The sequence below is a fragment of the Vulpes lagopus genome, chromosome 6 (genome assembly GCF_018345385.1).
Source record: "Vulpes lagopus strain Blue_001 chromosome 6, ASM1834538v1, whole genome shotgun sequence".
Taxonomy (NCBI): domain Eukaryota; kingdom Metazoa; phylum Chordata; class Mammalia; order Carnivora; family Canidae; genus Vulpes; species Vulpes lagopus.
The window spans coordinates 38,154,452-38,166,687 of NC_054829.1; the positions used below are offsets into that span (position 1 = coordinate 38,154,452).

The window sequence follows — 12,236 nt, forward strand, 5'->3', positions numbered from 1 at the left end:
AGCCTCCCCACACAGAGCCTGCTTCTCCCTCTGCCTAGGTCTCTGCGCCTGTGTCTCTCATGAAAAGAGAAGAGAAGAGAAGAGAAGAGAAGAGAAGAGAAGAGAAGAGAAGAGAAGAGAAGAGAAGAGAAGAGTAGGAGAAGAGAAGAGTAGGAGAAGAGAAGAGAAGATTAGGAGAAGAGAAAAGAAGAGAAAGAGAAGAGAAGAGAAAGAAAAGAAAAAAGAAAGGTGTTGGGGAAGTAAGAGGAAAAAAATTTTAAGTGAAAATTCCATCTTTCTAATAGCTTAAAAAATATATATCTAACTACCTCCTATACTTGATTAGCCACAGCTCAAATGACATGACCTAAAATGAATTTCTCAATTCCCTGCCGCTTCTCCTAACCAGTTCTCTGTCTCAGGAAATAGATCTACCATTAGTCACAAGCTCACAGAATACTGTATTTCACCCTTATCATAGTATATAAGACCCTGTGAATTCTCTCATTTTAGATTTTAAGATTCATGAAGGAAAGGATGTCTTTTCTAGTCATAATACTTTATAGTGAGACACTTGTTTAATATGTAAGACAAAGGAATGATAGCCATCATCATGACTTCTCTCTTGTCAACAGACTTAGGAATTCTTTTCTCCCCAGGAAAATGTATTCCCATAGAAGAGGACCCGAAAACAAACTGTATATTACCATTTCCATTTTGTTATTCTACAGAATGCATAGTTCTAATTTTTAAAATCTCAAAGAACTGTAATTACTTCTAATAAGAAAATACTGGACTCTAAAGCAAATGTGCAACTCATCAATTAAAAACTTGATTTGCAGATCGTGTTCATTCATGATTTTTAAGTTTCCTGACATCATTGACACTCTCATTACTAAAAATGCCCCATAAAATATATTGGAGGGGACAAAAGAGAAAGATGTAGTTCTGATGAGAGGTAGAGCCTATACATTCTCTTTCCCTGAGCTATTTATTTATCTGCTCATTCAATTAATGGTCACAAATGGGTAAGTTTTTTTAAAAGTGTTTTCTATATGAGAAGTAAAATATAAGGTAATTTAGACACAAAGGAGTAATTTCTGAGAGCTAGGAAACCCACTTTCAATGTATTTTAGACAATAACATCTTTAACTTAGTCTGGGAGTTTTACTTATATAAAATGAATTAATCCCATATGCATGTAAGGAGCTCCTTATTCTACTGGCTGTAGCAAACTAGTACAAGATCACACTAGATGGCTGACTAGTTGAGGTACTTACTTGCTTATACTATCAGGAAGCATTTACACAGAGAAAAATGAAGATGACAGAATATGGAGTTATAAAGGGGTTAAGCTGAGGGCGGACAAAACAAAAATTGCCACATCTAAGATCAGCCCCTAATATCCAAAACAGCCTTATAAGAAGACTCTCAGCCAGGATAATAATCTACTGCTTTATAGAAAGTGAAAATTTTATTTACCAACTATTTACATTCTGAAGCATGATGGAATACTGCAGAGATATTTTTCTAAAGCTTGGTAAGTTTTGCAATTGTCTGCAAAACAAAGCCCACAAAAACACTATATAGCCACTCCTTGCTTATCCTTATCATTAATATTTTCATTTCTGAACTTTGATAACAAAGGTAAGTAAGCAAGCTGCATCTCCTATGGACATAATACCAAGTTAGATGCAATTTTCTACCATTCATGCTAAAAAAAAAAAAAAGTGCTAAAAAAAAACCCCAAGGCATTTGTTCAAAATCAGTAATGAATTACATTCTTAGAAATAGCATAATAATTCTTGAATACATATTCTCTAAATAAAAGAATTAAGCTACATACAGCATGATTCAAAACAAAATACCACCACCACCACCACCACCACCACCCCATTTATCTACATCTTTGCCTGAAAGGTCCTGTCACAGATGAATTAAAAGAACTAGCCTAGGGGCACCTGGGTGGCTCAGTGGTTGGCGTCTACCTTTGGCTCAGGTTATGATCCTGGGGTCCTGGGATCAAGTCCCACATCAGTCTTCCAACAGGGAGCCTGCTTCTCCCTCTGCCTAGGTCTCTGCCTCTCTCTCTCTCATAAATAAATAAATAAAATATTTTAAAAATAAATAAAAGAACTAGCCTAAATTTAAAATGGATTATATGAGACCTATGCTCTCACAGTTTGCTATACTTCTGGCTCACGTTCAATTTTCTTTGTCAAGTGTTTATCAGAAAATAAGCAAGGAGACTACAAAGATTAAACAATCATATACTGAGTATCTATTAAAGTGAATAAAACCTGGTCCCTGCTTTCAAGGAATTTATTTTTAATAAATCTTAATATTGAAATATTCCATTTATGGTATAACTTTTTTTTTTTAATTTGTATTTATTTAAGAAAGATTGAAAGCAAGAGAGATCACAGAGAGAGGGGGAGGGAGAAGACACCGCTGAGTAAGGAGCCCAATGTGGGGCTCCCTCTCAGGACCCTGAGATCATGACCTGAGCCAAAGATAGATGCTTAACCAACTGTGCCTTCCAGGTGCCCCTATTGTGTATCTTCTATTGTAAGCTTAATTAGGTAGCTTGTGTTTAAGACCATCTCCTTAAATGTACTAAGAATTTAATTTGAATAAAGGACTGATGAAATCATTTGTCAGTGGGTTGCAAAGTAATGAATAAGCCATAAGGCAAAGCTGTGTATGGCTTGTGGTACTAGCTGTATTATGCTTATATCTTATATTTTTCTTGTCTTACAAAATTTAATAGCTCTGTGAAAAGTTCTAAAAGGGAACTGACATAACATAGGATACCACACTTTTCAAATTTAGTGTATACTTCCACCTCAATCCCGATTCACTCACTGGATACAATGGAACTGTAGTCTTACCCTCATAACCAAGGATTTTCTAAACCATCACAACTGCCAACAGTTTTTTAGCAGCAGCAATAAAACTGCAGTGACCCATATATATATTAACTATGAAAAGTCCAAGGACATGTTTAACTTCTATTACTAGCTGTGAAACTTTGAAAAGGTAACTTAACCTTTGTCTCAATTTCCTCATCTGTTAAGATACAAGTAATAATAGTATCTATCTCATATACAGATAGGAAGATTTAATGATATAGTAATTAAAATTTTTCTATGATAATGCCTGGCATACTGCTCAATGATGTCAGCTATCATTATTAGTAGCTCATGTTAAGGCTAGAAAACCTTAAAAGGGCCACAAAGAATCAAATTATTCTGGTCTCATTAGTATCATACTCCAATAAATGGGCCTAAGCAACCACAGACTGCCTATATAAAATTATCCATTTAAAAATTCAATGAAGGAAATTTTACTATGCATTTTCCAAATACTGGAAATAGTTTAACAGTTTTGGTATGGTTTATTTACTTATGTTTAAAGATTTCATTTATTTATTCATGAGAGACACAGAGAGAGAGAGAGAGAGAGAGAGAGAGAGAGGCAGAGATACAGGCAGAGAGAGAAGCAGGCTCCATGCAGGGAGCCCAATGTGGGACTCAATCCCAGGACTCCAGAATCATGCCCTGAGCCAAAGGCAGGCCCTAAATTACCGCTGAGCCATCCAGGGATCCCCTGGTATGGTTTAAAATTTAGCTTAAATGTTTATGAAAACAGACCACTCATCTATTAGGTATTTGCTTTGGTTCAAATTCAATCAGTTATCTCCCTTCTTTAACTAATACATCATCTAATTACTGTGATTCCACATCTCTCATTTAAAAGGTTGCCTAGTGCAAGTATCTGTAAAGGTATACATGCATAGTATCATGCATCTGGAAAGAAATGCATAATTATGAATGTCCTGTTAACCCTCAAGCAAAAACACTGGAAGTTAAAATGAAACCTTTAGGTCTAGAATCAATCAACCTAATTTTCTATACCAACATAAGAACTCTGTCGCATTTCTGATTTGTATAATCTTCACTTAAATATCCAGGTTCAACCAAAATAATATATAGGAAAAATAGTCAGTCGTATCTGCTACCTGAAAGCTCTTAACTTTTCCATCACCTCCTACAGCAATCATTTCTATTGTCAGGTAGATTTTGCCTAATATTTACAAAATATCTGAATATCTACTATCCACAAGCCACTGTGGTAAGCTTTGGGGATAATAAAAAGTTATTGTATGTTCCCCTTTAAAATTTTATGATTACATTGAACACAGTTATAATTAGAACACAAATACCTAGCAATAAAGTATACAACTAAAGCCATGCTAATAGTACAGTGAGATACTGCTACAGAAGTACAGAGAAATGAGAGATCAAACACTGATCAGAGAAGGTTTTGTAGAAGAAATATTAGAAATGAGCTCTGATAAAGAGGAAAGCAAAAGCTAGAAAGGGAAGGGCAAGAATTTCAAGCTACCATTAGCATTAGCATCGATCCACTGAGATAAAAGTACAGGGTGTGTTCCAGAGATGGCAAATGTACTGGTTTGGTTGAAATAGATCAGCCCTAGGGCGCATGGGTGGCTCAGATGGTTAAGCATCTGACTTCTGATTTTGGCTCAGGTCATGATCTCATGGGTCATGAGATCAAGTCCTACATCTGGCTCCCCACTCAGTGGGGAGTCTGCTTGAGATTCTTTCCCTCCGCCCCTCCACCACTCACTCCCCTCATACTCAATCTCTCTCCAAAATAAATAAATCTTAGAGAGAGAAAAAAAAAAAAAAAAAGAAATAGATCAGTCCTGAGGTTCAATTAGGTAAAGTGTCAAATGCCCAGCAAATTCTAAATTTTATCCTAGAGAAAAAAGGGATTCCCGAAGTATACTGAGAAGAGAAATAATACGATATAAACAGTACTTAAGGAGTTTGTGATGGTTTATAGAATGGAGGAGAGACACACAGCACAAAATGAAAGGGGGAAAGACCAACTGGAGTGCCAAAACCATGGTTTGGGTATGAAGTGATAAGAGCTGCACTATTCTAACACAGTTTTTCAACCTTAAATAACACAGGACCCACTACAAAGCCTTAATACCCTTTACTTATTTTTTTTTAAATATTTTATTTATTTATTCATGAGAGACACACAGAGAGAGACAGAGATATAAGCAGAGGGGGAGGCAATACAGGACTTGATCCCAGGACCCTGGGATCACGACCTGCGTCAAAGGCAAATGCTCAACCAGTGAGCCACCCAGATGCCCTGGCCTTTATACCTTTTATATAAAGACTCCCTATTGTTGTTGTTGTTGTTGTTTTTACAAGAACTAGAGTTAGTTAGAATTTAGTTTTCTTACTCTCTTGTATTTTTTCCATAGCAGTATCTTTTTGATCATTTCTAATCATAAACTGTACCTTCTCTTCAAAATACCCACCCGGTCTTTCTTCACTTACTGATCACTCTAGTCTGAACATTCACCTTTGCTTTATTACTCTTACTCTTTATCCTCTATTTAATCATCTATTCCCACCTAACCATTAACTCAAACCCATGACCTCTTCAGCTTCATATAGTCAAATACATCTACTCATACTCAACTTTCTCTTCAATTACCTCTTAACATTCAACTTTTATATGTAAATTCTATATGCCTACAACTTTTATAACTTCTTCTAAAGTCTCTATTCAATCTCTCATAGTAAGGTTTCCAGGATCACTACTAAAACCGTACTCAAAGACTCACACTCAGTAAGTCTCTATTCCTCTATCTCGAGATTTCACAAACTCAATAGCAGCTACTATTTATTTAGTACTTTCTTCATGGTAGAAAACATCAAGTATTTTAAACAATCCTCTCGCTTAATCTTCAAGAATACCTTATGAGAAAGGCTCTCCCATAAGACACATAAAACTGAGGCTAGGAGAAATTGAGGAACTTGCCCCAAGTCACCTCATCAGGAAATTTTACTACCAACTCCTCTCTAAAGCCTTTAATGTGGCTCTATGTATGGCTGTAAGTACTTAGAAACAGTTCCCTTAGTCCTTCATTAAGGATATCAACCATTTGAGAATTTTATATTGATTCTATTCCTCAATCTAAACAATGATAGTTGAAGACATAAAACTGTTTCGCTCTGTTGACTCCTGAAACTTAGGAAATGAGAAGATGAACTTAAATCTTTTCCAAATGTTTCAGAAGAGACTCCTGTATTGGAAGACTTTATTCATAAGTTTATAAGGTATCATTTAATTTGAGGAATTCAAATCATAGTGTTAACATTCAGCTTTTCAGGTTTTGATTCCTAGGAAAAAGACGGCTCATCTAGTTGGGAAAAATTCACTTAGGAAAATTTTGAAAATAGTTTTATTATCTACACAGTTCTGATCCTGGCATGTTACTTAGATTCTATGAGTACATATTTCTTCATTTGTAAAACAGAAATAACATCATATAATTTACAGGGTTGTGGGGAAAATTAAAGCCTGACAAATGGTTAATAAACTATGGCTTTTATTATTCACTTTATTCTGTATCAAAAGTAGTCTGTTCTCACAGGATTTTAATTCAAATCATATCAGCTACAAAACCCTAACAATCTAGATCCTAAATATGAATACTACATAAACTTTGTCAATGGATTCCATATGAACATACTAAGAATTATAAAAACTCAATCTCCCTCTTTTATCACACATTTACTCAAGGAATGTTTAAAACATCTCTAATTTCATAAACACAGTATCAGTAGTCTACTTTATTAATACACATTAACATCTAGTACTTTTCCCTCTGTTTCTTAAAAAAAATTCTAAAGGCTGTTACATTTTAGATAAAGGTATATAGAAGCTCACCTCTCTTAATCGTTTCCTTTCTCTATCCTCCTACCTGCCTCAGCAAAAGAAAAGCTAGGTAAAGAGATTATCTAGGTAGTACATAGAGAGCAAGGGCATGCAAAGGTCAAAATCATCAAGGAATATATTTTGGAGACTCAATAAAATATAAAATTGTTACTCATGTAACATGAAATAATTAGACATTAGAAAGAGCAAAAGAAAAATATAATCAACCTTTTGATTTTGATATAATTTAACCCAAGCTTCTTTCATATAAGGGTGGTTAATAATCTCTTAAGATACAAATTCAGAGAATTTCTTGGCTAATAAATGCGATAATAAATGAAGAAACTGAATTTTAAAAATTTGTTACCAACATTATTTGAGATGAAAGAACACATTCTGACATAAGTTACTACCTAAGGTATAGGAAGATACAAACTTTTACCTAGTTGCCTCACACCTTCCCCTCACCCAAGGTCCACATATTTCACAGAGCCACACCTTGTTTTATCTTCTTGCTTAACTCTTATAGGACTCCGTTTGAGCCGATTTTCTTACATGGCTGCTTCCCTTCTCTGATCTAAGGATGGAAAGTAATCAGTACTACTCAAGAGTCAGGTGCCTAGGCAAGAGTTAGGTAATCACTTGGGGGAAGGAGGGGAATCGTCAAAATATCACCCTATAATTAATTATATCTACATGATCACAGACTTACAGCTTAAGAAATTAATGCAGCTCCCATAGGTGAGCATTTCAGGGACAACAAGCTCCCTGTGGACATATGTATGTCACTCTTCAGTTTTAAATTTCTAAATAAATAAGCATTCATAGCTAAGCCAGAATTAGCTACACATTCTATTAGCTATTATAATAAACAGTCTCGGTATAATCTAAACAAATTTGAAGACTAAGTTTTTGGTAACTGCTCAGCAATGTTTACCATGTGACATGACACTGCTATAGATTCCTTTGAAAAAAACTAGGTATTAGGAAACAAATTCTCAGACAAAGGTTTATTAACAAGTCAAGATAAGCAAGACCCAGCATGAACTCACAGAAACACCTTCATAATATGTTCTTATAATGCCTTTCACATCAAACTACCAAGGGTCCTGTGCTTGTTCAAACCTGTAGTCTCAACCACCCTTTGCCTCCTGTGGAATCACCATCCTTCTTCCACCCAAAAGTTTTTCAAGACATCTCATTCCCAACAGAAAAATCAATAAAGCCCACCTACAGGAATATCACCCCATAAGACCAATCACCAACTCAAAATTCTTTTAAAGAAGACACTTATTTTTAAATAGCATGCAGGTTTAGAATACTGAAACATCTAAGTGCCTGGCATATACCAGGCATTTTGTCAAGGCATACTGAATAGACAATGTTAAGAGAATAAAAAAAATTTAACTGGCCATGAATTTAATATAGTATACCACTCTGGCTTTACTGGTTTTTAGCTGAGACTCAAAAGGTTAAAGGACTTGTCCATGGACACTTACTTTGGAGCACAGCCATGACTAAATAATTCTTATCTCCCTAGTACAGTGTTCCCTTCAACATGTTATACTGTAAATATGGTCATCTCTCCAGCCCTTCAAACTAAAATACAAAAAATATATAACCTGTTTTTTTAAAAAAAGAATTTTTAAAGAAAGTTATGTAAATTTCCACCGAAAAAGAAACTAAAAAAAATTTTAAGTAGGCTCCTGCCCAAGGCAGGGCTTGAACTCACAACCCTGAGACATGACCCTGAGATAAAGTCTTGAGCTGAGATCAAGAATTGGAAGCTTAACGGACTGAGCCACCCAGGCACCCCTAAAAAAGAAATTTTAATTACTCTATCATTCAACCCTGTTATTTCTCAAATATATACTGAGGTAGCTAGCCAAACTTCCTGGTCTTATATACCTCCCCCCTAATGAAATCACTTCACTGATGTGAATAAGGTTTGATGGTATCAAATCAAAAACATCTTAAGTAACTTCCATGTGCACTTCTCATTAAGGTTTCAATAATGTGGTACTGCCTAAACTTGAAGCTTAAAAGTAATCATCCCTATGTGATTGAATATTTATTCAGATCCATGAGTTACATGTAAGAACACAACTACAACGTCAGGTCAAGGAATGTTACTTTGTGCTTCAAATCATTTACTAACAAAGAAACATTAGATCAAAGGTAACATCAATGATTAGAAAAGAGGAGAGTGGGTCACCATCTCCCTAATCAATTTTCTAATCTGTAAAGTGCTAAAGAAATACAATATTTGTAAAAGGCCCACCACGTAAAAATACAAAAGTTGTCAAAGTGAAGTTGTTGCGGTTGAAGAGGAATTGAAGAGTAAGCTCGGTTGAACCCTCTGAGCTCTGGAACCCCTAAGGCTCAGCAGAGGGCCGTTTAAATAAATCCTCTGACTCTTCAGAGCTCGTTGCATCTAAAAACTGGTTGTGTTTAAAATCCCGACATGCAAATCTGAAAAGATCAAGCCTTTTCCCTCAGAACAATTAAAAAAAAAAAATTAAATTTCTTTCAATAATGTCAAAAACCCTCTACTCTGGTCAAACAATACCTCTGTATCTCACTGGTTTTTATACCTCCTCCCGTCACTCTTCCAACCGCTTCTTAAAATTCATTCCGCTCATCAGTGCAATTTGCAGAAAATTCAGGGGTGGGGATGGGGGCGGCGCGTCTAATTTCTCGGCTCGGCCAACTTTAGTATATGACCTTTGTGGGTTTCTAAGTACCGTGCGGTGCTTGAAAAGAGAAAAGGAAAAACACCTCCGGTGATGAAATTTTCAAAACGTATCTAAACTGCGGTTGGTAGGAGGCTCTCCGAAAATATTGAAATCTACAAGCAGAACAGAACCCATACCTCAACCACCGAACTCTCAGCAAGAAGAACTTTCCCCGCACAGTCAAGAATACGAGAGGAAATCAGGGTGATGGGCTCCAAGGGAGGTGTTCGAGGTCTCAATAATGAATGGGCTGGAGGCATCACAGACTGAGTTCTGGGGCCGCCTCACTCTCAGCTCAGCCCCCTACGAAGCCCCAAGCAAAGCCTCCGGCGTCCGGAGCCTCGAGGCCAAGCCCGGTCCGAAGGAAACCTACCCCCCTTCTTTCCTCCAGGCCTCCCTCCCAGGCGCTGGAGCCCGGGGCCGCCCGGCGGGTGGGGGCGCCGCGACGCCCCACTCTACGCTCCGGAAAAGTTCCGCCCGCGGTTCTCGGGCCAGGCTGGCCTGGGGCCCTCGCCCGCGTCGCGGCCGCGAACACCCGCCGGGCCTCGGCGGCGGCAGGGTCGCGCCCCCTCCCCGCGCCGCCGCCCCCGACACCCCGCCCCCGCCTCCCCGCCGCCACCGCCCTCGCGGAGCGTTAACCCCTCTCCGCCCGGCGCCCGACGCCCGGCTTCGGGGAGGAGGCCGGGCCAGGGGGTGGAGTTGTCGTGTCTCCTCCCGGGAGCGCCCGGGCAGACGCCCGGCTTGTTTACAGGCCCCAGGCCCAGGCCTGGCCGCCGCCGCCGCCGCCGCCGCCGCCGCCGCCGCGCAGGCCCGCCCGCCCGCCCGCCCTCGGCCCGAGCGTCGCGCTTACCCGGAGCAGCCGCGGGCGGGCAGGTCCCTGGTCGGCCAAGGCAGCGGCGGCGACGGCGACCGGGGAGGGGGCTGCAAGGGGGTCACCGCGGCGGCCGCCGGCCAGGTCGGGCCGGGGAGGGGGCGGCGGAGGGGAGGAGCCGGGCTGCGTCCGGGCCCCCGGCTCTCGGCGCCCTCGCGGCTCAGATCATCCGGGCGTTGGAGCGGGAGGCGGAGAGCGGGTCCCGGAGGAGGAGGAGGAAGAGCCGAAGACTCATCGCTTTCGCGCCTCACCTGCCTGGCGCCCCCCCACCCCCCCTCCCCAACCGCCCGTTCCGGCGCTGCAGCCGCCCGAGCACCCAAAGCTGCGGGCCGGGCCGGCGCCGAGACCACTGCTCCCTCGCTCCCGCGCGCGCTCCCGCCCGTAGCGCCGCCGCCGCCGCCGCCGCCGCCGCCGCCTCGAGCGCGTCCCCGCGCAGGCGCGCTCACGACGGCGCCGGGCCGCCCCTCCCCGACTCCTCCGTCCGCCCCGCCCCGCGGGCCCGGCGGCCGCTACAGCTGCGGCGCGGCGGAGCAGCTGGAGAGACCCGGATGTCGTCGGGCAGGAACTGCGGCGCGGGCCGGCCGGCGGGGGAGGGGCAGCCGCAGGTGACGTCACTGCCCTACCCAGCCTCTCTCGCCGCAGCCCCCTCGCGGCCGGGGCCCCAGGCCGGGGCCGAAGGGAGCATCCGAATCCCGGGGCGGAACCGGGACCGGGGCCTTTATGCCCCCGGCCCTGGGGCCCGGGCCGGGTGTGTGAGCGTCAGGAGCCCCGGCCATGAGAGCTTCTCCAACCCGGCAGTCCGTCGAGCCAGAGGCCGGGAGCTCCCGCTAGGGCGTCGGCTCCTCCCGCCCCGGCGCTCCCACTGCTCTTAAATACACACCCCACTGCCCGCAAGGACGCGGCTCTCAGAGCCCGGAGCGCAGACCCCGAGCCCTCCACCTGTCTCGGGCGCAGTCGCGGCCTACTTGCCGCCGAGCTGCTGCGGCTTGAACGCGCTGCTGAACCCAGGCCGCCGCCAAACCCCCTCCCCCAGGCCCCTCCCCTCCGGAGCCACCGTCGCGGGTGACCCCGGACTGCCCCTCGCAGGTGCCCCGGCCGCACACCTCTGGCCCCGAAGGGCAGCAACACCCTCCCGGCACCCACCCATGCGCGGGCGCCACTGATAACACGCACGGGGCATATGCTCTGAGTTTCTGGCAGGTTTTCCATCTGCAGCTCATCGGGTTCCACATCGTATTTATTTGCACATGTTAGACAGTCACGTGATTCTGTCACAGGGGACCTCCAGCGACCTCCAGCAAGGTTTAAGGAACGCAAGATTTTTCTTGAAGATAATCAGAAACGTTAACAGCTGCTTCCATTAGAAGTTAGCAACTGAACCTAATTGCAGCTGCATATGCAGGCGGCCAAAATCCAGTTTAGCTAGCTGGACTACAGAACACCGACCCACGCTGTTTGCAGACGCGGGGATAGAATGACAAACCCTAGGCGGCCAATGAATCAGAACTGGGAGCAGTACATCACCAGCACGAGTTCCCATTGGCTGCGGTGTCTTTTCCCTCTCCTGTCAGAAGCTTAACCTGTTCATGGGTTGGACCCATACCACGTTTGCTGGAAGAGAAGTTTAAAAGAAAAAGCCGTGTTTTAAAAAGATGGTCTTGTATAGACAAAGAAAAATAAGAAACCAAATAGTTAAGTGCAGGAGGCAAATACTTTAAAAAAAAAGATCACCTGAAAATATTAGTCAAATTGTGTTCTGGCCAATAAGAAGGTATATTTGTGGGAGGCCTCTCCATTTTATCTTAAGAACTCCCTGTAGCAATATATACCCTGTTACTTTGTATATCCTAAAAGCACTTTGTTGCCCCAACTCTTAGATC

The 12,236-nt window shown here is 42.3% G+C and overlaps 1 protein-coding gene across 5 annotated transcripts in view; it reads right to left on the reverse strand.

Moving 5' to 3' along the window:
* PPM1A (protein phosphatase, Mg2+/Mn2+ dependent 1A) overlaps positions 1-11,766 on the reverse strand; it is a 39,225-nt gene extending 27,459 nt beyond the window's left edge. Inside the window, exon 1 of one of the 5 annotated variants that reach the window (XM_041757971.1) lies at positions 11,237-11,375. Coding sequence is in view for 1 of the 5 variants with exons in the window: in XM_041757973.1 (XP_041613907.1) it covers positions 11,500-11,536 (37 nt within the window). In the remaining 4 variants the exon portion in view is untranslated. Of the gene's footprint in view, positions 1-9,622; positions 9,826-9,858; positions 10,058-10,335; positions 10,819-11,236; positions 11,376-11,499 lie in introns of those variants that run through there. The other 4 variants (XM_041757968.1, XM_041757972.1, XM_041757970.1 and 1 more) reach the window with 4 other exon arrangements.
* Between the last annotated feature and the right edge of the window lie 470 nt (positions 11,767-12,236).